This window comes from Oryctolagus cuniculus, chromosome 7 (genome assembly GCF_051225735.1).
Source record: "Oryctolagus cuniculus isolate XC-2025 breed Fujian yellow rabbit chromosome 7, ASM5122573v1, whole genome shotgun sequence".
NCBI lineage: Eukaryota > Metazoa > Chordata > Mammalia > Lagomorpha > Leporidae > Oryctolagus > Oryctolagus cuniculus.
In genome coordinates this window covers 26,910,567-26,936,328 of record NC_142873.1, presented here as the reverse complement: position 1 = coordinate 26,936,328, position 25,762 = coordinate 26,910,567, and the positions used below count along the sequence as shown (strand labels likewise).

The 25,762-nt window shown below is 37.7% G+C and overlaps 1 protein-coding gene across 10 annotated transcripts in view; it reads left to right on the top strand.

Annotated features, from left to right (window-relative positions):
• Window positions 1-25,762, top strand: part of DNM3 (dynamin 3) — a 624,166-nt gene that overhangs the window by 211,817 nt on the left and 386,587 nt on the right. For all 10 annotated transcript variants that reach the window (XR_016210404.1, XM_089299537.1, XM_089299535.1 and 7 more), the window contains 4 exons: window positions 13,211-13,309; window positions 13,965-14,125; window positions 18,552-18,694; window positions 24,015-24,150. Coding sequence is in view for 9 of the 10 variants with exons in the window: in XM_089299537.1 (XP_089155663.1) it covers window positions 13,211-13,309; window positions 13,965-14,125; window positions 18,552-18,694; window positions 24,015-24,150 (539 nt within the window). In the remaining variant the exon portion in view is untranslated. The remainder of the gene's footprint in view (window positions 1-13,210; window positions 13,310-13,964; window positions 14,126-18,551; window positions 18,695-24,014; window positions 24,151-25,762) is intronic.

Below are 25,762 nucleotides of genomic sequence, written 5' to 3'. Positions count from 1 at the left end.
TACCACTATTTCCACAATATGCAGTAACAAGTACACTCAAACTGGATTTCAGGGTGGCATGGTGTGTCTTCTCCCTGATACCAATCCAAAAATCCAGAATCCTTCCATCTTACCATCCTTGGGGGCTTAGGGACTTATTAAGGTCCCTAAGGTCTTTTGGCAAATGAATGGCCAAAAGAACATATGTGAAGCATTGCATACATCAGCTTTTGAAGTGGTAAATTACATTTGTTTTTGTACTCTGTATATTAATTACCACATGTCACCTGTGCTCACATCCAATAGTAGAACTCAATGATAGGCAAAATATAAGGGAGATTGTAACTCAGTGCAAGGGAAATCTGCTTGAAACTGCAATTTAGTGTTGTGCCAAGGAAGAGGAAAATATAGTCAAGTGAGAAAATAGCAGGGAGATTTAAGTGCACATAAATTCCTTTCCCTTTGTTTCTCGATGGCTTAGTCAATTTTGGAGCGAATGTTCTTGGTGAAAGAACCACTTAATATCTAATTTTATTTTTTCATTTTTGAACTAGTTCTTCTCCTATCTTATTTCTCACCTCCCTTTCTCCCTCCTTTTTCTCTTCTCCCCTCTTTTCATAAATATTAAATATTAAATCTTCAACTCAGAACTATATTGATGAGCAAGAGTCTCTGCCATTATAGTGACTGCACTTTTAATGATCTCAATTATTTAATTAATTTTTTGCTAAGTATCACATTCAGTATATTATCTGATGATTTTGCAATGAAAATGATGTTATTCAGAATTGTTGGAAGTAAAATAAAATAATGCTCATGGAAAACTTAGAGGAAAATGATGACAAGGTGAGTATTGTGGCACAGTCAGGTGCTTGTGGTGCCCACATCCCATATCTGACTGCTGGTTCATGTCCCGGCTCTTCTGTTTTAGATTCAGCTTTCTGCTAATGTGCACCCTGGGGATTGGTAGGAGAAGGCCCATGTACTTGGATTCCTGCTACCTGCTAGGAGACCCAGATAGAATTCTTGGCTCCTGGCTTCAGCCTGGGCCAGTCCAGGATACTCTCTCGCTCTCTCTCCCCTCCTTTCTCTCTTTCTCTCTCTATCATTTTTAAATAAATATGTAAATCTTTTAAAAACAAAGAATGAAACTCTACTTATTACCAGTTGCTCTCAGAAATAACATCAATGATCTTTGCCAAACAGAAAGAAGAATGTTTATTTCAATTCTCTCTCAAATCCTACCAAATCCCAAAACAAACAAACAAAAATGTATTAAGTGATGGGCATCTGATTTTCTGTCTGTTTTCAATTTTTCTGTATACATTTTTTGCATCAATTCTATATAGACTTTTTTGTCATTGTCGTTTCAGTGTACACAGTGTTCTAGATTATTTTTCTGGCAATTGCTAGTGTGGTTTGTGGCTTGGTTTTGTCCCATTTCTTAATTAGATGAAACAACACACTAATAATTTAGTTGCATATATTAATGGAAGGAATAGCAATGTTCTTATAAGAAAATCATGTGCTGACAACAAACCTAGGTAGAAAGGTGGGATAGAGTTGCATATCTTTTTTGAAACATATAATTCAATTCTTGTCTGATCCTATGACAAATAAATAAGCTTATGTTTTTCATTGTTTTATTCACTTAATAAATAAACATTTATTGGGTACATTCTGTATTTGGCTATATTAATGGTTTTGACTAAGTGGACTGAATGTAGATTCCTGTCTTTGAAGAGATTGTGGCCCAGTGAGTAAGATAGACATTGAGGTAGACTCCTACTGTTGGTTAAGAACTATGATTCCAGTGCCCATATGGGGCTTTGAGGGCTTAAATAAATGACACTAAATTACACTGATTAAAAACCTATAGGTGGGGCCTGACAGGAATTTTGAAGGGTAGGTTAACCAAGAAAAGAGGAGAAGAGAAGGATATTTGAAGCTAAGGGAGATGGGATTGTGAAAGTGCAGAGGTGAGAATTATAGGATCACAGGGAGGACGGAAAGCAAGTTTTATTGTGACTTAGAGTTGACTTTGTTTGGAGGTATTGATGAAAAGTAAAACTGGCGAGATCACAGCTTTCCTTTACTGAGTAGATTTATGGACCACATATGAGGCTACTTCAAAAAGTTCGTGGAAATGTAATTAAAAAATAGGTTTACTTTGATACAAAAACATTTTGAAACTCATACAGTTTTTTTTTTTCACAACATATATTTTCTGAGAACTTTTTGAAGACCCCCTCCTACTTTACATACATTTTGTGTTTTGGGCAGCTTTAGGTACAGAGCAAAGTTAAGCAGAAAGTACAGAGTTCCCATACGTACATCTTCACCATGTAGACCCTCCCATCCTGTCAACATTTCACACCAGAGTGGTGCATTTGTTACTATTGGCAAACTTATTGGCATGTTATGATCACCCAAAATCCATAGTTTACATTAAGTTCACATACAGTGTTATGTGTTTTATATGATACACTTCCACAACTATAGTATCATATACAATAATTTCACTTGCCCAGAAATCCTCTGTGTTCTGCCTGTTCCTCTCCCTCCCCTTGTGCCAAACTTTGGCAAACACTGATCTTCTGCCTTTTCCTGAATGTCAGATAGTTTGAAGCATACAGTTTGTAGCCTTTTGGGTTTGGCTGCTTTCACTTTCACATATACATTTAAATTTTCTCTATGTCTTCTCATGGCTTATTAGCTCATTTCATTTTAGTGTTGAATGATATTCTTTTGTCTGGATATGCGAAAGCTTATTTATCAATTCACTTATGGTAGATGTCTTGGTTGTTTCCAAGTTTTGGCAATGACGAATAACATTGCTGTTAACATGCACGTGAATATTTTTTTTGTGGATCCAAGCATTCAGTTCATTTGAACAAATACAAAGGGGCTCAATTGATGGATCATATGCTCAGAGTATGTTTGGTTAAGTCAGAAACCACCAATCTGCTTTCTAAAGGGGCTGTACCATTTGGCATTCCCACTAGCAGTGAATAAAGTTCTTGTTGTTCTACTTCCTCACCAATATTTGACATTGTCAGTTTTTTGGATTTTGGTCTTTCTAATATGTGTGTAGTAGTGTATCATTGTTAATTTGCAATTTCCTGATGACAAGATACTGAACATCTTGTTTGGTGAAGTAACTGTTCAGGTCTTATTCCTAATTTTTTAAACTTAGTTGTCTGTTTTCTTACTGTAGGTTTTTAAGAATTCTTTGTATATATTGCATAGAGTCCTTTATCAGATGTGGAGTTATTTTTGCAAATATTTTCTTCTAGCCTCCAACTTTTTCTTCTTATTCTGATGATACTGTTTTTTGCTAAGCAAAACTTAAATTTTAATGTGTGTCTGCTTATCAATTATTTCTTTCATAGGTTATTCCTTTGGTGTTTTCCCTAGATAGTATTGCTATAACCACCTAAGTTTTCTTTTACATTGTCTCCTATAAGCTTTATACTTTTTGGGTCTGTGATTCACTGAGTTAATTTTTGTGAAAGGTGTTAGTTCTATGTTTATATTCATTGTTTTTCATGTGGACATCCAGTTGTTCCAGCACCATTTATTGGAAACAGTGTCTGATCTATTGTATTGCTGATGGTCCTTTGTTGACGATCTGTCAATTATTTTTATATGGGTCTGTTTCTGGGTTATCTGTCTTGTTCCATTGACCTATTTGTATATTCTTTCACTTTTGTTTCCACTATTGTAAGTCTTGGTGTTGGGTCATGTCAGTCTTCCAACTTTGTTCCTCTTCTATTTTGTGTTGACTGTTCTGGGTCTTCAGATTCTGTCTATAAACTTTAAAGTCAATTTGCCAGCATCCACAAAATAACTTGCTGGAATTTTGATTGAATTGTGTTGAACCTCTAGATCAAGTTGGGAAGAACTGACATCTTTGCAGTATTGACTCCTCCTATACATGAATATGTGATATTTATTTATTTGTTTAGTTCTACTTTGGTATATTTTATAAGACATTTATAGTTTTTATATAGCTGTTGTATATATTTTGCTAGGTTTAAACCTAAGTATTTCGTGAGGATTATAATGTTCATAGTTATACTTTTTAATTTAAACTTGTTGTTTATTACAGATATATAGGAAAATAATTGACTTTTATATAGTAACCTTGTGTCCTACAACCTTACTACATTTATTTATTTATTCCAGTAGGATTTTCCTCCATAATCAAGTTATCTGTGAACAAAGGCAGTTTTATTTCTTCCTTTCTAATCTATAAATATTTATTTGGTCTTACTGCATTAGGTAGGACTTCCAGTTTATGCTGAAAAGCACTGGTGAGAGAAGATATCTATGTCTTTTTCCTATTCTTACCAGGAAAGTTTTGAGATTTTAACACTAAGTATGAGCTTAACTAGTTTTTTTTGGCTAATGTTCTTTGTGCAGTTGAAGAAATTCAATCATTCCTATTTTGCCAAGATTTAAAAAATCATGAATGGGTGTTGGCTTTTGTCAAATATATTTTGTGCATCTATTGATAGGATCATTGATTTTTCTTCATTAGCATGTTGATGGGGTAGATTATGTAGTTAATCTTCAAATGTTCAACCAGTCTTACATACCTGTTACAAATTACACTTGGTCATGTTGTATAATTCTTTTTATACATCATTGGAATTAATTTGCTAATTTGCTTGTTGATGATTTTGTCATCTATATTCATGACAGGTATCAGGCTGAGTTCTCTGGTTGTTTCTTTGTGTGGTTTTTCTGCTAGGGTAATGCAACTCATAGGACTCTTTCCTCTGATTCTATATTCTGGAAGATATTATAGAGAATTGTTATAATTTCTTCCTTTAATATTTGGTAGAATTCATCAGTGAACCCATCTGGGTTTAACTAAGTTCTTGTGGATTTCTCTATTTCTTCTTTTTTTTTTTTTTTTAAAAAGATGTAATTTAATTATTTGAAAGAGTTAAACAGAGAGAGAGAGAGAGAGAGAGAGAGAGAGAGAGAAACAGAGATCCTCTATCTGTTGGTTCACTACCCAAATGGCTGCAATGGCTGGAGCTGGGCTGATCCAAGGCCAGGAGCCTGGAGCTTCTTCCAGATCTCCCACATCGGTGTAGGGGCCTAGGACTTGGGCCATCCTCAACTGCTTTCCCATGTGATAGCAGACAGCTAGATCGGAAGTGGAACAGCCAGGTCTTGGATTTGGGTCTATATGGGATGCTGGCACTGTAGGTGGCAGCTTTACCTGCTATGCCACAACGCTGCCCCCTCTATTCCTTCTTGAACTTCTTTTGGTTTTGTCTGATGTATTTTGATGCTTGGTTGTTAGGTACATACCTGTTAAGATTTGTTTTGGCTTCCTGGAGGATTGATTACTTATTATGTAGTGCTCCTCTTTGTTCCATCGATAACTTTCTTGTCCTGGATTCTATTCTGTTGGAAATTTATAAAGCTACCCTAGCTTTCTTTTGATTAGTGTTAGCATAGTGTATATAGTTCCCCATCCCTTTACTTTTAATCCATATGTGTCCTTTTAATTAAATTGAGTTTTATTTGGTAGATAACATATAGTTGGGTCTTGTTTGTTCAGCTGCTCTGACAGTTGATCTTTTAACTAGTATAGCAAAGGGATTGCTGATATATTTGGACTAAGTATATTTTTTACTGTTTTCTACTTGTTGCCCTATTATTTGTTCCTATTTTTGTCTTTCACTTTTTTCTGTCACTTGTGCTTTTTTAATGCATTTATTTGAAAGGCAGAGTTACTGAGGGAGGGAAACAGTGAGAGAGCAAGAGAACCTTCTGGCCTGTGCCGCGGCTCACTAGGCTAATCCTCCGCCTTGTGGCACCGGCACACCGGGTTCTAGTCCCGGTCGGGGCACCGGATTCTGTCCCGGTTGCCCCTCTTCCAGGCCAGCTCTCTGCTGTGGCCTGAGAGTGCAGTGGAGGATGGCCCGGGTGCTTGGGCCCTGCACCCCATGGGAGACCAGGAGAAGTACCTGGCTCCTGCCATCGGATCAGCGCGGTGCGCCAGCTGCAGCACACCAGCCGCGGCGGCCATTGGAGAGTGAACCAACGGCAAAAGAAGACCTTTCTCTCTGTCTCTCTCTCTCACTGTCCACTCTGCCTGTCAAAAAAAAAAAAAAAAAAAAAGAATCTTCCATCCACTGGTTCACTCTGCAAATGACCACAATGGCCAGGGTTGGGCCAGGCTGACGCCAGGAGCCAGGATCTTCATCCGGGTCTCCTACATGGGTGCAGGGGCCCAAGTACTTTGACCATCCTCTGCAGCTTTTCCAGGCACAATAACGAGGAGCTGGATCAGTACGTACACTTTCAAATAGCATTATACTCGTTTATGACAACCAAATAATCCTAAGTTTTACCTTCTGTCTCTTGTATGATGGTTGCCATTCATTTCACTTATACAAAAACATAAATAATGAAATACATGTTGCTATTATTTTGAACAAATTGTTATCTGTTAGATTAATTAAGAATAAGCAAAATTGGAGTTCGCCCTGTGGCTCACCAAGTTAAGCTGCTGCATTAAGTGCTAGCATCCTGTATAGGTGCTGGTTTGAGTCCCGGCTGCTCCACTTCCCCACTTCTGAACCAGCTCCCTGCTAATGCACCTTAGAAATCAGTAGAAGATGGCCCAAGTCCTTGCGCCCCTGCCATCCACATGGGAGAACCAAATGAAGCTCCTGGCTCCTGGCTCCTGGCTTTGGCCTGGCCCAGTCTCAGCCGTTGTGGCAATTTAGGGAGTGAACCAGCAGATGGAAGATCTCTCTCTCGCTCTCTGCCTGTCTCTACGTCTAATATTCTCTCTCTCTCTCTATCTCTCTCTCTCACTCTGCCTAGAGTGGGCTAGAGTTTGACATTTCCTTTCTCCTATGTGGAAAGCTAGGCAGTTGGTTTTTGGATGTTTCCCTTCTTCTAGATCTGTCTGGGCTCTGAACCCCAGTAGTTTAGGCTTTGATTAAATACATTCTTCTGAAGGTAAACCTTGTTAAGAAGAACGGAATATTTCCAACTGGTTAGTTTCCCCATCTCCCTGCCAGAAGCATGAGGGGATTTCCCTCCAATGTTCATTGTGATAACTAGATTGAGCTCCTGGAGGCAAAACTTACCTAAGCATGGGTTCCTCCTATAAAAAAAATAAATGACGAATTTCCACACCAATGCCCCAGCCCAGACATTTCTTGATCACAGTTTAGGTCTTCCTGTCCCAGCACTGATTCCTATAGAGGTTTCTGCTCTGGCAAGCTGTAATTCTCTGAATATACCAATGTTTCGAAATTTGGGAGATAGCTGTTTACTCTGTGATCTTACTTCCCTGAGAGACATAAGGAGGTATTTTGTTTTTTCAATTTGTTCCAATTTTGATTTGTTGTTAGGTTGTAGTGGTGACTTCCAAGTTCCTTACCTGCCAGACTGAATTTTAAGCTTTGATTTTGATTTTAAGTCGTCAATTGGTTATTTCCCTTGCATTCTGATGAATTAAAGTGAACATATAATTTGTCATTCAAAAAGGAAGTCTTTTAAGAGTTAGAGATGATATTAATAATTATCCCAGGCCAAGAAACATAAATTATGATGTATGGATGTATGTTACCTTGTTAATTCAGTTGCTTTCTGATGAGGCAACTAATGTCTCAGAGCTAATAATTCTCACAGATGGGACTTGAATCTACACAATCCTAACCTTGAGATTAAGTGCACTTAATCTGTGTGATAAGTATCAGACTCCGGAAATGCCTCATGTATTTTTTTAGGGTCTTCAGTTGGACTTTTCAGTACTTATTGTGATACTATGTTTTCATGATGTTTCTCTTCAGTAAAGAATAGCCACAAGTTTTTGGTAGCTCTTAATTTATTACTATTATTTTTATTTTTCCTTTTAGTAGGAGGCAATACTTGCATTAAATTATTCTTTACTTCTTATACATAACCTCTTCTAAATCTGGAAGTTGTTTCCTCCCCCAGAATTTTGGATTTGAAAGAGACATCTGGTCATACTTCTGGTTCTGTAGATAATCCTGCTTAGATGATATGAATAAGTTGCCAAGTTAAACAGTAAACTATTGTAGACTGTAACTTAGAATTGGGAGGTAGAAAAATGTATTGATTAAAAATGAAATTAAGTTAATGGATTTGAATGCTGGTTGCAGGCTGTGCCCCCTTAGGCAAATGTGTTTTTCTTCTCCAGATTTACCTTTTCTCATCTATGTAATTGACAAAATTACATGCCCATCTTCCTTGGTTGTTGTTTTGAGTCCTTGATGAGGTTGGCACATAGAAAGGGCTCAACAGTGTTCTCTTTTATCCAGATCATAAGGTTTCCAGTGGGGCGTTTCTTCTTTTTATTGTTTAAACCAGCGTGCTTCCTTGGAAAGCTCTTCCAGAAGTTTATTGATTATCATTATTATTATTATTTTAAAGATTTATTTAATTTATTTAAGACGGAGTGACAGAGAGAAAGGGAGAGGCACAGAGATAAAGACAGCTTCCATCCGCTGGTTCACTCCCCAAATGGCTGCAGTGGCCTTGGGATGGGCCAGGCCAAAACTAGGAGTCAGGAATTCAATCCAGGTCTTCCATGTGGGCAGGGTGCCAAATACTTGGGCCATCGTCTGCTACTTTCCCAGGCACATTAGCAGGGAGCTGGATCAGAAGTGGAGCATCTGGGACTCCAACCAGCACTCTAATATGAGATGCCAGTGTCACAGGCAGCAACTTAACTTGCTGCGCTACAACACTGGCCCTAGTTCATTGGTTATTTTAAGTTCCCTATTATGCAAATAAGTGTGACAAATAAAATGGTTCCCTTTGCCATTTCTGGTATACCACTAACTGTAAATTCAACTCCTTTTTCAGAAATAAGGGGATAGTAAAAGAAGTCAACTTTTTATTAAAGCTATAAACATGTTGTTGTTTTTTTAAAAGTCAGAGTTCCAAAGACTTTTCATAAAACTCTCCTAGCCTTGCCCACCCTCCTAACTCTCTATTACTGATTTCCAGAGGCTTCCACTTGTGTGCTTATGTCCTTGAATATTTACCTCCTTATTTCTATGTAATCTTATTTATACTATTGCTTGATTTTTTTTGTTTTAGATATCCTCTTTGACTTCCTACATGCATCAAGAGGATTTAGCACTCTTATATCCCTCTTCTACCTATACTTACATGCACATACATATGCTTATCTTTGTCCATTCTGCCAGTGCAGTGACAGAATTATATCTTGCTAAATGAATTTTTGATTTCTGAAATGTTGTTCACAGCTGAAACACATGGTACATTATGATTTTTTTTTTTAAATTTTTTGACAGGCAGAGTGGACAGTGAGAGAGAGAGACAGAGAGAAAGGTCTTCCTTTGCCGTTGGTTCACCCTCCAATGGCTGCTGCAGCCGGCGCGCTGCGGCCGGTGCACCGCACTGATCCGATGGCAGGAGCCAGGTGCTTCTCCTGGTCTCCCATGGGGTGCAGGGCCCAAGTACTTGGGCCATCCTCCACTGCACTCCCTGGCCACAGCAGAGAGCTGGCCTGGAAGAGGGGCAACCGGGACAGAATCCGGCGCCCTGACTGGGACTAGAACCTGGTGTGCCGGTGCCGCAAGGTGGAGGATTAGCCTAGTGAGCCGCGGGGCTGGCCGGTACATTATGATTAAATTTCCCTTCATGAAAGGTACTTTTTTGAGATTGATAATTGCCCATCTTTCTGGTTTTTTTATTTTGTGCATCATCTATACATCTGTATCTATCCCTAATGCATCTCAGCCTCTCCTACAGAGCTTTGAGTCTCTTGATAGCTAAAAAAATTGGAGCATTAGATATTGTATTGTTTTCAACCTTGTAGAAGAAGACATCTCTTCAGGACTTTGTCTCTTGTTACCCCGGTAGATATGAATCACTCTCTTGTTTTTGTACTGGGATCTACACGATTGTAAGGATTTTCTTTTTTTTTTTCTTGGTGATGTCTCTGTTTCCTGGATTACATGTCTTCCTCTTTATTACTATGCTCTATTGTTTTTTGGAACATACCCTTTTTAATAGCTCCATTGTAGGGGAAAAAGGTGCCAAGATATTTTTAGATTTTACAAGACTGAAAATTTCTTTTTTTTTGCTGTTATATTTATTGATTTTTAAGAATTATAGGTTAGAAATTATTTTTCTCTCAGGAATACAGGTGTTACAGTGCTTCTCAATTCTATTTTTGTGAGTTTTCTTTTTCAGATGTTTCTGGGAGCTTTTTAGGATATATATCTGCTACCAGTGTTTTGAAATCTTACACTGGTATCCTGTATTGTGTGTGTGTGTGTGTGAGAGAGAGAGAGAGAGAAAGAGAGGGAGAGAGAGAGAGAGAGAGAGAGAGAGAGAAAGAGAGGGAGAGAGAGAGAGAGAGAGAGAGTTTTTATTTAGTTTTGGGCATTTGCTGATTTTATTTAGTCCATAAAGTCATATCTTTTACTTATAGACATTTTCTTGGATATGTTGTTCCTCACAAAAGCTGTTTTTCTTTTAACTTCTTTCTTTGCAATGCCAGTTATTCAGATAATAGATCTTCTGGTCATTTCTGTAATTTTGAAAACATGTTTTTATTATTTATTTCTTTTACTTTCTGGAAGGAATGTTCAACTTTATCATCCAATCATTCTATTAATGTTTTTATTTCTGCTATTTTTATTATTGAGATTTTTAGTTATTTGTAGTTATTGACTTTTTTCATCTGAATGTTTCTTTTAATGATTTTCTAATCTTGTTATATGAATGCAATAATTTTTCTTTCAGTATTAATAAAAATCAAAAAGTATTTTCAGTGTTTTGCATTATCTTTGTTTTCTCCCGATTCCACTTTATAATATATATTTGTTTTGGTTTCTAAGAATCTCCATGGATATCCATTTATATTTAAAGGTGAAGTATTAACAAACTGTATATAAGTGTGCTTAATCTATTGGGTTGTAGGTTTTACAACAGGGTGATTTATTGGGCTATTTTTAAGAAAATCATTGTATTTTCATTGAAAGAGAAACAGAGAGAGACATGGAGAGAAATCTTCCAACCTTTGGTTCACTCCTCAAATGCTTGCAGGGTAATTGTCTAACAGCTAATCTTGAAGCCAGATTAGAGAACCTAACTGGGAAGGAGGTTATTACCATTCATTGTATAGAATATAGTTAATTATCTTTTAATTCTTGATCCCCCAGACTGGGCCAGCTGCCCTTGAATTAAGAGGTTTCTCTAGTTCAATTCAAAGAATAAACATATGTAATCCTGAGAGGATGGACCTTGGAAATCTCCATGATGTGATAGCTATGTAAAATAGGGCTCCTGTTTCAGCTCAACTGCCACACTCTCACTCCATGGTTTTAGGTTCATCTCTCACATCATAAGCATTTCTGAGGTGCTGTAATTTAAATTATCCAGCTACTAGGTTCCTACTGTTGGGTTTCTTGATTGAGCTTTCCTCATTTGCTGGTCTGTTAAGTTAGTTAGCAATCATCCTTCTGGTTTCCAGTTATGCAGTTTTTTCTTCCTGCGGTCCTCTCTCATTCTTTTGACCTTTTTGTTTTAGACTTTTTTTTTTAAAGTTTTCTTATAACTTGAGAAGTAAATATTGATTGAAAGCACAGACTCTTAACCTATATTGTTTGGACCCATATCTATGACTGTATGGCCTTAGTCAAGTTATTTAACTTTTCTCCCTTCACTTCCTCATCTTGAAAAGATAATAGTTGGACTATTTTTTTAAGACTAAATTATTTGAGTCATATAAATCATTTAAAACCATGGCTAGGTTAATGAATATTTGCCATTATTATTTTAGAGTAATTTTAGGTAAAAGATAATTATGTATTTAAATAACCATGTTTAATAGGACATTCAGAGAAATGCACTTGATCACTATTCAAATAGTGTCCATGTATATTTGATGTGCTACATAAAATATCTAGGTTCTTATTTTATAACTGAAAGGAACTTTAGAGATCATGGTTTTTTAACTCTTCATTCTACAGATGAGGAACATTGAGAACTAGTGGTTATAATAGTTAAGTGACTTGCCTTGAGACTATAATCCAAGCCTCATAATTCAGTCTTCTTTCCATTAAAGCACACTTCCTTTTCTAAGGAACAGTAAATGTGACACTTGGCAAAGATATTTCAGCTGATGATGATATCCTATAGCAGATTTTCTTATTTTTTGATTTCATATGATCAGAACTGGATAGATAATAATTCTTGGTCTATGACTTACATGGATCATTTGTCATTGTGTAGCTTATTTGTTTTTTTTTGCTTTTAACCGTGTAATACAGGAAAAGTTTAAAGCATCCTTATTACATGGAATACCTGGGGACAAAATTGAAATCTGTAATTTCTATTTAACATTATAAAAAATAAACCATATATGAGGGAACTTCAGAAAGTTCATGGAAAATGAAACTAAAGGATAAATTTATTTTGGTGCAGTTTTGAAATCTATGCATATGACTCATCTTCAAAACATGAATGGAAAAGGTGTATAATGAAAGAAATAAGCATGTATTCAAAAATTTTAGCACCAAAATAAACACCTTTTAATGCCATTTTCCATGGACTTTTTGAGGTATGCTTATATTTAGAGGGTTTTTTGGTAAGACTGATTCTTGTTTCCTGTAATGAAAGGCATCTTTTTTTTTTTTTTTTTTTTTGACAGGCAGAGTGGACAGTGAGAGAGAGACAGAGAGAAAGGTCTTCCTTTGCCATTGGTTCACCCTCCAATGGCCCCCACAGCCGGCGCGCTGCGGCCGGCGCACCGCACTGATCCGTTGGCAGGAGCCAGGTACTTCTCCTGGTCTCCCATGGGGTGCAGGGCCCAAGCACTTGGGCCATCCTCCACTGCACTCCCTGGCCACAGCAGAGAGCTGGCCTGGAAGAGGGGCAACCGGGACAGAATCTGGCGCCCCGACCAGGACGAGAACCCGGTGTGCCGGCGCCGCAAGGCGGAGGATTAGCTTAGTGAGCCGCGGCGCCGGTGAAAGGTATCTTCTTAAAGATGGTTTCAAAACTCTCTTCCTCATCACGTTGAAATTCACTAGACTGGGTAGCAGTAGATTAGAAAACTCAGCAAGACAGAGAGGAACAGGAAGCAGGCTAAGATTGTGTGCTTTACATTTTGCATTAAGACATATATATCTTTAAAATCTGTTGGTCTTCTGTGAATTGTGTAATGCTGGCTTTGGTTATGATGCAGGTCTGAGAACCATTGGAGTCATCACCAAGTTGGATCTTATGGATGAAGGAACAGATGCCAGGGATGTTCTAGAGAACAAGCTGCTGCCTCTTCGCAGGGGTAATGTACTGTGATGTATACAGCACTTCCATGGATGATAGGGCTGAGAAACAATTGGGAAGCCACTTAGAAGATGTGGTGTAATGCCTTTTCAATTGAGAGGAACAAGTTTATCATTAGTTATCCTTTTTATGTAGTGGCACAGTATTCAAGTGAAGATCCAAAGGGAGAACTATTCCTCAAACTAACAGAAAGAAAAGAAACAGGAAAGGGAGGGGTTTCAAGGAGGGTTATAACTATTCATCATGGGCTGCTTAAATGTACTGTTATAAGTCTGATTGCAAATACTTCAAGATGTTTGTGGAAAAACAAGTATTATGAAATATTATGTATATATTTCAGAATTTTGGGCACCAAAATGAACTTAACTTTTAATGTTCCACTTTTACACAAACTTTTTAGGTACTTTTGTATTATGTCACAACCAGTGAGAGACATATTCTGTAAAATGTGCAGAGATTTTTAAGGAGGAAAACATTATTAAGGTGATGCTAAAATAATTACCATTAGCCTATTCAATTTTGTAAATGAAAAAAATTGTTGTAAATGAACTCAGTCTTAAACTGATCTTATTTTTGTTCAGTCTGAGAGCATGGCAATTCCTAGAGGAAGCACAGAAAGAGTGCCAAACTCCATAGCTTGTGCCTTATTTCAGGTTACGTGGGGGTGGTAAACAGAAGCCAGAAGGACATAGACGGGAAGAAGGACATCAAGGCGGCCATGCTGGCAGAGAGGAAGTTTTTTCTTTCCCACCCGGCTTACAGACATATTGCTGATCGAATGGGGACCCCACACCTGCAGAAGGTCCTGAATCAGGTAAAAATGTTCTTTCAAGCAACAAGAACCTTTATTACACACAAGAGAACTATTGGAATTCATATTTCTAATTTTTAATTCACTTTTTTCCCAAACACAAGACATTTAGGTTAAATGATAGAAATTAAACAATGCTTATAGATACTTAGAGCCACACTGTTACTTTTCTTAGTGAATAAAAGTCACCTTAATATTATTGAAAGAACAATTATGAAAGCAGAAACATGTACTTGGGAACAAGGAATAGGGGATGTACATTTGAGTGTGCATTCATTCACAAAATGTAGTTACCTTAAGAAGCTGAGCTTGTGTAGATCTGTAACAGTGATCTCTAGGAATCTGCATTTAAAATACCACTCTAATGATTAGGCTAGATTTTCTGTTGAAAATGTTATCTGGTTTTGTTTAGGAATGATTTATTTTGTACTTTAAACTTTTCCAAACAGTAAATTCTATTGCCAGTCATCTCAGAAGCTTTTCCTGATAACCTGTTACCCCAAAATAAATAAATTTGGGTCTTCTGCCTCCCTTCTTCCCACCATGTACTGTGTACTTCTCTTCCTTGGTTACATATTTTCCACCCTTATTGGAGTTGTGTCATTGTCATTTGAGTTTTAATTATGTTGACTTTGTATGGTGAGCCATGTTCCTCACAAATATTCTCGTAAGTTTTGCTTAAACTCTTATCTATAACTTAATCAGCCAATCTAACAGTTTCGTTCTGATTGTTAGCTTCTTGAAGGTATCAGTAGAAGCTGTCACAATATGTGACATTGTGTCTGAACCATTCAGGCAAAATAATTGAAGAAGTTTTAGAAAATAAAAACTAGTTGTATCCTTTTTTTTGTTTATGCCTTTTGTGGTATTTATAATGTCCCTTTTTATTGCTGAATAATATTCCACTTATTTTAGTTTTTTTAATTTATGAATTGTTTGTTTCTAAAATTTCCTATTTAATTTTTTATTTTCTATTTTGTGTGTTTCTATGTATAAAAATAATTCTAAAATTTCTAATTAATTTTTTGACAGATTCTATATAGCTCATAGATACAGTTCTAAGAATATAATGATATTCCATTTCTCCTTTCCTCTCTCCCTCTCACCCTCTCCCCTCCCCTTTTTTCCTTCTTTTTCACTTTTTGATAGCAAATTTTATTTTATTTTATTTATTTTTTTGACAGGCAGTGTGGACAGTGAGAGAGAGACAAAGAGAAAGGTCTTCCTTTTCCATTGGTTTACTCCCCAATGGCCGCTGCGGCTGGCATGCTGCAGCCGGCGCACCGCGCTGATCCGAAGTCAGGAGCCAGCTGCCTTCCTGGTCTCCCATGCGGGTGCAGGGCCCAAGGACCTGGGCCATCCTCCACTGCACTCTCAGGCCACAGCAGAGAGCTGGAATGGAAGAGGAGCAACTGGGACAGAATCCGGCTCCCCAACCGGGACTAAAACCCGGGGTGCCGGCGCCGCAGGCGGAGGATTAGCCTGTTGAGCCGTGCACCGGTGGCCTGATAGCAAATTTTAAATTCACATTACAATAAAAAGACTTAATGCTTCACCAAATAAAATAAAACAATAAAATACCCCTAGTCTAGTAAGAATATAGAAAATAGCTGTAAACAATAGTTGAATGGAAAAATGACCATTTCCCCCATATAATAAATTTTAAAAGTAATCACAAATCATTAAAACTATAGTGCTATAAAATTCTTAACCACTGGTTTGACAAAGGTATAAAACAAAGTTTTATAAAAGTACATTTGCAGTAAAATATACAGTAAAATATGCAGTAAATACACATAAGCATGCCTTTCTTTTTGTTTGTTTTTTTGAATTTTAGCTCTCATATATAAGAGAGGACATGTGGCATTTGTATTTCTGTGTTTGGCTTATTTTATTCAACATGATGTCCTCCAGTTGCATCCATTTTGCTTCAAAAGACAGAATTTTAGTCTTTTTTAATAGCTGAATCATATTCCATAGTGTGTGTGTGTGTGTGTGTATATATATATATATATATATATATATATACCACATTTTCTTTATCCATTCATCTTATGATGGGCACATTGGTTGATTTCAAATTTTGGCTATTTTGAACAGGGCTGCTATAAACATTGTGATGCAGGTATCTCTTGATACATTATATTCAAGTCTTTTTGCTATATTCTCAGTAGTGGGATTGCTGGATCATATGGCAAGTCTAGGTTTTTAAGAAATCTCCATACTGTTTTTCACAGTGGCTGTATTAATTTACATTCCCACCAACAGTGTATAAGTGTTCCACTTTGTCCACATCCTCGCCAGCATTTGTTATTCTCTATATTTTGGATTGTAGCCATTCTGACAGGGATGAGGTGATATCTCATTGTGGGTTTGATTTGCATTTCCCTGATGGTTAGTGATGTTGAACATTTTTTCACTTATTTGTTGGCTGTTCATATTTATTCTTTGCAGAACAGTCTGTTGAAGTCCTTTGCCCTTTTCTCAACTGGATTGGTTGTTTTATTGTTGTTGAGTTTTATAAGTTGTTGCTGGTATATTCTGGATATTAATCCTTTGTCAGATAAGTGGTTTGTGAATATTTCTTCCCATTCTGTTAGATGTCTTTACTCCAGTGATCATTTCCTTTGCTGTGCAAAAGCTTCGGAGCTTGACATAGTCTGATTTGTTTAGTTTTGCTCCTGTTGCCTGTGCTTTTTCTAATTCTGTAAAGAATGATGTTGATATTTTGATAGGGATTGCATTAAACCTATAGGTTATTTTAGGTAGTATAGAAAATTTTTAAAATATGTTTCATTTCACATCCAAGAGGAAAAGTCAAGCAAGTTGTTTCAGTTGTTTCAGTAAAGATAAGGAGCTCTGTTTGGCTATCACTTTTAGCAGCTACAGGTGCCTGGATACTTATTAAAGCCACAGAGAGAATGCTGTCACCCAAAAGAGCACAGAGAATAAGGGAAAAAGAGGCTTAGAATCCCAGATTTGAGAACTTTCATGAGTTACTAGTAGTGAGGAGAATGAATTATCAAGAGATAAAGAAGGTATAGCCAAAATGATTAGGAAAAATGTGAGAGGAGCTGGGATCATGAAAGCCAAGGAAACAAATATATTAGAAAGCTGAGACTGGTCCCCATGTTGTCTTGCTATTGATACACCTGAGATGCAAAATGTGAAAGCCAAATGTATTTATTCACCAGCTCACACTGAAGTTCAGTGGCTGCTGGTTTTTCATGGTTACTATTACTCTTAGATTTGAGTCCTTTTCTCTTGTAGTATTACTCTTGGTACTGAAAACATCTCCAATGTTTTTGTTGCCTTCTTCAAAGCTAAAACAGCAACCAAAGGCGGGGTAATTTCACAATGATTCATAACTGGAAAAAGTAAAAATATAGGAGTGAAATATTGACAAGAAATTGTATATTGAATAGTTTTATAAACATATAAACATAAAGGTGATCTGAAAGAATTTTATCAGTCACTCTGGGTATATTTATTCTCATTTTAATTATTTTTCCTTTGCCCACATTGCTAATCAGTTTATATTCTCTCTTTTTCTGATTCCAAGGTTATTACATCAGCAGTTCAAGAAGATGATCATTTTTTTCTTTTAGTTCAGATTCTTCAATTGCATTATAGTAGAAAGAACCTAAGACAGCACTGAGTTATCTGGGCTCACAGTCCCACCTTTGTTGTTCTTTCATCATAGATTCCTAGAAAATCTCTTAGAGAGGTTTTCACTCACATTGAAGTCAAAGTGCCAGCTGATCTTACGGGAAATGCCAAGTAAAGATGTCAGGTAGAGGTATCAATAGCAGAGAAAGCTTTTCCTCACTCAGTTGAGACATTTTTATATTAAATTTCTTGAAGGCATAAGCTAGTTAACGACCAACCTGAGTTGAACTGGGTCCAAGAGGTGGAAGTCACAGAAAGTAGTTGCCTGAATTATACAGTGTAGGGAAAGTTAACAGCTGACAGATTATCCCTCACACCCTTGACTACCTGAGATCCAGTGGTGTGGTAAGCTACTTAGTTTGAGAACAGCAGGCAGCACCTGTAACTCTTGTCTTCCTTCATTTCTACCATATCCTATCTTAAGGTTCTTGTCCATAAGATAGGTGATCTGATAAATCAATCCATGCTAATGTGTTAAAATTGAGCCGCCCCCTTAGTAAAATTTGTGCATTTTGACATGGTCTTTCCATATATAAATTGATAGCCCAAGTGAGTGACTCTAATTGAAAATTTTTTGAGCATCTCCTAAGGGCTGTGGAAGACAAAGTTGCACTTCTCATTATCAGCCTACACAAACTGGAATGTCTCTTTGGTTTCTAAAATTTTGAGTGATTAGGAAAACAGTGAAGGATGGTTTTTGTTTCATGAGTTAATCTTCAATGTGTTATATGCATGTATGTTTTTGTTTTGTTTCATCCAGCAACTTACCAACCACATTCGAGACACCCTGCCAAACTTCAGGAACAAACTCCAGGGACAGTTGCTCTCCATAGAACATGAAGTAGAAGCCTATAAAAACTTCAAACCTGAAGACCCCACCAGGAAGACCAAAGCATTACTGCAGTAAGTCTCTTCTGCCTTTCTTTGCTCCTCATCTTAATAGAATTCCTTCAGTTCGCTTTTGCTTTGGTCTATTTGTCATATTGTTTTCTAGGTTTAACAGAGGAAGCAGGTTGAGAATGAGTCTTTTTCTGTGTTACCCAGTGGCCCTTGAATCTTTGTTTTCCTGAAAAATAATTATTGATCTTATCCTCTTGCTATAAATTTCATTGCACATCCCTGTGTCCAATTTGTGTGTTTTTTAAAAAAGATTTATGTATTTATTTGAAACACAGAGGGGTAAAGAGAGAGAGAGACACTAGGCTAATCCTCCGCCTTGTGGCGCCGGCACACCGGGTTCTAGTCCCAGTTGGGGCGCCGGATTCTGTCCCGGTTGCCCCTCTTCCAGGCCAGCTCTCTGCTGTGGCCAGGGAGTGCAGTGGACGATGGCCCAAATGCTTGGGCCCTGCACCGCGTGGGAGACCAGGAAAAGCACCTGGCTCCTGCCATCGAATCAGTGCAGTGCGCCGGCCGCAGTGCGCTGGCTGCGGCGGCCATTGGAGGGTGAACCAACGGCAAAGGAAGACCTTTCTCTCTGTCTCTCTCTCTCACTGTCCACTCTGCCTGTCAAAAAATAAATAAATAAATAAAGAGAGAGAGAGAGAGAGAGAGGGAGGGAGAAAGTGAGAGGGAGGAAGAGATAGCAGTGGCTTAATGTGCTGTGCCAGAATACTCAGCGCCAATTGTGTTTTTAAAATTGGATTCAAGAACAGCATTGTAGCACACCCAGTTAAGATGTCACCTGTAATACTGGCTTCACATATGAATGTTGATTGACATTCTGGCTGCTCTACTTTCCATCCATCTTTCTGCTAATGCACCTGGTGAAGCAATGGAAGATGGCCTGAATAGTTGGGCCTCTGCCATGCATATCTGTGACCTAGATGGAGTTCCAGGCTCCTGGCTGTACCCTGGCCATTGTGGCCATTTGGGAAATGAACCAGCAGATGGAAGATCTCTCTCTCTCTCTCTAACTCTGCCCCTTTCAAATAAATTAAATAAATTATTTTAAAAAATTAGATTCAGTAAGTAAAACCAGTAGTGATAATTCAATGGGGTTCTTAGCCCTTAGTTTTACAAGTGGGTGTATACAGAAGAAAATGTAATCTTATTTTACAATGGCTTCTATTGATGTCACTTATTATATTTCTATTTCAAGTGATTTATTTGTGTGCATTTTTCAGTGGAAGGAGAACCAATGATTTAATTAAAAAGTACAGAAAACAAGGACTAGTTTGAATTTCTTTTTTCTTTTTGTTGATGATTTTAATGTATCTCTTTAAGCATGCAAATATAAGAACTACCAAACATCTTTTTACTCCTTCATGATCTTCCTATTTTATCCCTGGGTTGCTAGATTTCTCCCTGAGGGATCTTGGGGGTAGGGCAGCAGAATTATTAGAGAATTACCAGTCCCTTAACATCTTCTGCTTTTATTTTCTCCTTTTACCCTTTCTGCACTCATCTGTTCCTTATATAAGCTCTAGCTTATATTCAGGTCCCTCTCAGCCAGGAGGCCCCTCTACTCTACTTAGGTTCCAGGACACTGGCGGTGTACCTCCAAAGGTGAAGTTTGATGCTTTTTATGGTCTTTGTCTTTCTGCAGTCTTGCAGTCAAAACACTCTTAAGTTGATGTTAAAGATGCATGATATAATTCATGTATTTGCAGGGAGATTTCTAAATTTTGAGTTTATTATTATTCTTTTAAATTTTTCAAATTTATTGGAAAGACATACACCCACACACAAAGTGTGTGCATGTGTGGGGCAGATATCTCACTCACTAGGTCACCCCCTGGAATGCCTGCAACAGTTGGGGCTTGGTTAAGCTAAAATCAGGAGCCAGGTACTCAACACAGGTTCTAGGTCTCCTATGGGGGTGGCAGGGACTCAGGTACTTGAGCCATCACTGCTGCTCCTATGACGCACATTAGCAGGAAGCTGGAATTGAGAGTGGAGCTGGGACTTAAACCCAGGCACTCTGATATGGGATGTGGGCTGTCCTAAGTAGCATCTTAACTGCTATACCAAATACCTACTATTCAAGTCATTTAAATAGCATCCTAAATATATTCTTATATTTCTTCATTTCCTCAAAAAAAAAAAAAAAAACAAACCAGGTGAGATCATACAAAGGAAGTTCCCTTGCATATAACTCCTTCTTAATCTTGTTTGAGCTCTTATAAAAACTCTACAAATTATAAAGAAACTAAAGTTATTTGTCTTTTTAGGCCCTAAGTCATTATCTTAGTGTCTCTCTTCAACCGCTTTCCTTGCAAAGACTGAGTCTTGCTTCTGTGACTTAAATGCACCCAAAATTTTTAATAGCTGGATTCTGACTTGTGGAGGACAGGGTCAGCTCCATCGTATGGCCCTATTATTTCTGACCTATTTCTTTTCTCTCTTTTATTTCTTGCCTTCAACCATCCTCTCTACCTTCCTTTCTTCCTCCTTCCTCTAATGTCATTGTGCACTTTACTCAGTGTCTGGTTCTGTGTTGTCTCTCAGGGATTCAGCAATGAGCAAGATTTTTGTCCTCAAGAAGAAATCATAGCAGAACAAGATAAAACAGACATCTAAGCAGCTAACTGGGTTAAAATTGGATAAATGCTGTTTGTGGAAAAGACAAAATGTTAAGGGAGGCTTGATGAGAAAGCAGTTATATGCAAGGAAAGATGTGAGCTCACAGAGGAAATGATATTTGGGACTATGAAGACTGAGAAGAGTTTGTTAGGTGGAAGGAGAGGGGGGCACAGCTTCTTTTAGAATCAGTAAGTGGGCCAGGTAATTGGCATATAGGATATGGGAAAGGAAGGGTTGGAGACAAATTTTCCAAAATTTCTTACTGTTTCAGTGCATATTCCACATTATTTACCACTCCAGGGGTTTTAAACAATATTAGCATAGACATGAACATAGATAAACCCAATTGCCTTATTTTTTTCTGACCTAGTTACTTTTAATTCACCTATGATTTTGATGAAAAACAATAAAAAGATAATTTAGATGGTTTGAATTTTTCTATTGATTTTGAATTTAAAGAGGTTCTAATATGTCAGAATTAGAGCTTCTAAACCTAGTAATCGTGATTGGAAAAGTTGTTTTCTTATTTTTTTTTTGTTTTTCTTTAAGCAATCACCTTAAGGTAATTCATTTTTGTCACTGAGCAGATATTCATTTATTATAAGATAAATATCTTATTGCTTAATTACAATAAGAGATACATTCTGAAAAATTCTTCATTAGGCTATTTTGTCACTATGCAGACATCTTCACTTTACTTACACAAACCCAGATGGTTTGGCCTCCTACACACCTAAGTTATTTAGCATACATATAGCTTATTGCTCCTATGACTGTACTGAACAAAAAAAATGACAGTAAATGAAGCATGAGATGAAGATGATACAATCAAGAGACTTGGTAAATATGAGATGTGAGAGGCTGCTGATATTGTAACATGGCACACTGTTGTGTAGTAAACTTTTTAAATTAATAAATAGGAGTATACTCTAATGATAACGATATAATAAATACATATACCTGTAATATAGTCTTGCATTATCATTATTGAGTATAATTATCAGTATCATTATTATTACTGAGTCTTTTATTATCATTATTGAGTATTATGTGCTGTATATTATCATATATGCTGGACTTTTACACAATTGGAAGTACATTTACATCAGGAAAACTACAAAATGTGAGTAGTATATTACAACACCTATAAAATCACTGGATGATGGGAATTTTTCAACTCTTTTGTCATTTTATGGGGCCACTCATATATGTGGTCTCTGATCAAAACCTTGTTATGTGGCAAATGTCTGTATTGTGAACAAGGAGATGTAAGTAAAATTATTGAGGAGAGTGACCAATAGATAAGCAAGCAATGGCAATGTACTCTGCTAAATGCTATGCTGGAACTATGCCAAGAAAGTCAAGGAAGGGCCCTTCATCTGGGCTATGGAGAAAGGTAGGGGTAGATAGGGCCACGGATCATGGAAGGTTTCCTGGAAGAAAGAATGCTTGAGCTGAATCTTGAAGGATGGATAACAGTTAACCAGGCAAAACAGCGAAAGGCAGAGAGAGTGGTGCTCTAAACACAAAGAAAGACAAGTGAAAGCTCAGGGGCCTGGTATATTTGAGAAACTGCAAATGGGTTCCTGTGGCCAGCCTAGAAATGAATCTGAATGAGTCGTGAAGAAGGGGGTTGCAGAGGGAGCCAGGACCAGACAATCAAGAGTCTTAGGTTGAGGAGTTTTGATTTTATTAGCAAATTGCAGTGATCCCTTGAAAAATGAGACAAAAGCTAGTTGTAGAGGGGCCTAGGAGTTAAAGTTTAATTGTTCGGGCAAAGTGAGGTCTGACCTTGACAGGGATAAACCTGAAAGCAGAATGGTCACTTAGAGGGGCTTCAGGAATCCCAGGAGGAACTTCTAAAGACTGAGACCAGGCTGTATCATTGGTTATGAAGAGGAAGAGGCTGTGGTCTGAGATAGTGGAAGGATGTAGAAGCATCAACACCAGGTGGCTCCTGGCAGTGCAGCATGATGGAGTGGGGGAGTGCAGGATGCCCCAGAGTTCTGCCTTGAGTGGGAGGAGAAATTGAGAAATGCAGGAGAATCAACAGTCTTAGGAGTAGCAGGAGTTGAGGGGTGCAGTTTTAGGTATATTGAATTCAAAGCAGCTAAAATGAAATAAACGTCCAGTAGACCTTTGGGCTTATGGGCCCATTGTTTATGTCTGGGTTGTGGGCTAGAACCAAAGGCTTGAACATAACCCTGAGGCTATAGCCAACCCTCAGATCACATAGGACGAGCCTCAGGGACAAGCAGGAGAGACCAAGGCTGTGATATAGGGGGAAGAACGAGTAGCTCATGAAGTATTAGGGGACTCAGTTGGAACATCTGGGACATGAGGTAAGTGTGGGGTCATAGCTGAGGTTCGTTTGACTATTATTCTACATTAAATTTTATGGTTTATATTTAATTTTCAGCTCAAGTACTATTTAAATACCATTTCATGGTTGAAACCAAATGGATCAAATGGGTGCATTTGAAGTCAAGGATGTTTCACATATTTACTATAATTAAATGTCTAAAATAAATCTTGTTGTTTATGCCACGGTCACACTTTGAGTTTGAGAGTACAATAACTGCCAGTAGGTGCCGCTAAGAACACCAGGAAAAGAATTCTAAAGGCATTGCCACAGTAGAATAAAATGAGGCATGCAAAGCATTGTAACTTAACGTGAATTTGTTCTCTCTCACAATTACAGGATGGTTCAGCAATTTGCTGTGGACTTTGAGAAAAGAATTGAAGGGTCAGGGGATCAAGTAGATACTCTGGAGCTCTCGGGTGGTGCTAAAATCAATCGTATTTTCCATGAACGCTTTCCTTTTGAGATAGTAAAGGTTTGTACTGAATGTCACCTTTTATTTCATTTAATTTTCATATTCTGTTTTACAAATCTCTTGTGAGTGGTATGAGACTAAGAAAGTTCTTCGAACAAAATTTCTACTCTGGTAATGAAATTCAAGAAATATTTTCTTGCTCATGTTCCTGATTTTATTTAATGAGATTTAACTACATTTCAAATTATTTCAAGGAAATACTAATTGAGTTTCCTATGATGTTTACTTGTTGTTTACTTAATTTAAAAATATTTCCTGAGTACCTATTATGTGCCAAAGTTCTAGAATGCTATGATGAAGACATATAAGATTCTTACATGTCTTGTGGGGAAAGACAGAAAATAAATATGTAGACAAAATAAGAGATTAACAAATTCTATTAAGGTAACATACTGTGAGAAAGGGGCTAGGTGAAGCACTTTAAATGAGGTGCTCATGTCCATTCTCATGAGTAGGGGAGTGATCACAAGGACGTGAAGAGGTCAGCCATATAAAGCTCTAGGGGAAGGGGTTGCTTCAAAGCAGAAGAAGTATCCTTGTGCAAGGCCCTAAATCAGACTTGATAATGGCAGGTAAAGAGCAGATGTGGCTGGTGCACAGCTGACGAAGGGGAAGATTGAGAAATGAATTTAGAGAGGAAGGAAGTGCCCAGTTCAAGTAAGGCTTTTGAATTGAGGTCAAATGTTTATATTTAACAGTGGGGAGTTACCAGAGTGTTTTAAGCAGGGAATATGATCAGATTTTATTGGTAATTTTAAAAGAGAATTATGGCTGCTGGATTATAAAGGGGTATGAGAATAGTCAAGGGATATGGTAGGGACAGATCCAGGATGGATCCACTTTCTTGGGTTTTCAAGCTTCTACAATCTTGGAAGCCTCCTTAAAGAAGTAGAACACAAAATTTTAAGTACCCAGTTAAGCATAGAGTCTTAGAAGAGATCTTATACAAGAGAGAAAACCTGAAACTTAAACTTCTTTGGCTTCCCAGTATAAGTGGCCTTACAAGACAAGATGGATAGTAATGTATGGCTTTGAGAGTTTTTGGAGCTAAGGCCAATCAAGAGAGCTTGGATTTATATGGGTGATGAAAAAAATGAGAAGACTTGAGGTGACTCCCAAAGTTTTTCCATTCACAGTTGGATGAGTGATGGTGCCGATCAGATGAGGGAAACTGAGGAAGAGTTTTGCATGTGTGGAGGTGTGAATTGAGAGCTCTATTTTGGACTTACTAAGTGTGAAATGTCCAGTAAGGTGGCCAAGTAGCAATAGGGACTATGCTACTTGCTTTGTATACAACCAAGTGGATGTTTATGTCTTGGTGTGGGAGCCAGATGGGTAAATAGATAGTTACATTAAAATGTGCTAAGTAAAATGATAAGCCTCAGCACAGGGTGCCATGGAAACCCAGCCCACAGCTGTGAATCCCAGCCCAAGTGTGTAAAGAAGCCAGGCTGCTGAGCTAAGTCTGGAAGGATGAGCAGCTAGTTTAACAGGAAGGGGTGGAGTAGGGGAGGGGTGTTCCAGAAAGAAAGGGAGGAACAATAAAGGGTCTGGGCTGGGAAGCCACAGGATGTGGGTAGAGACCTAAAGCAGTTCATGGTTCTAGGGTACA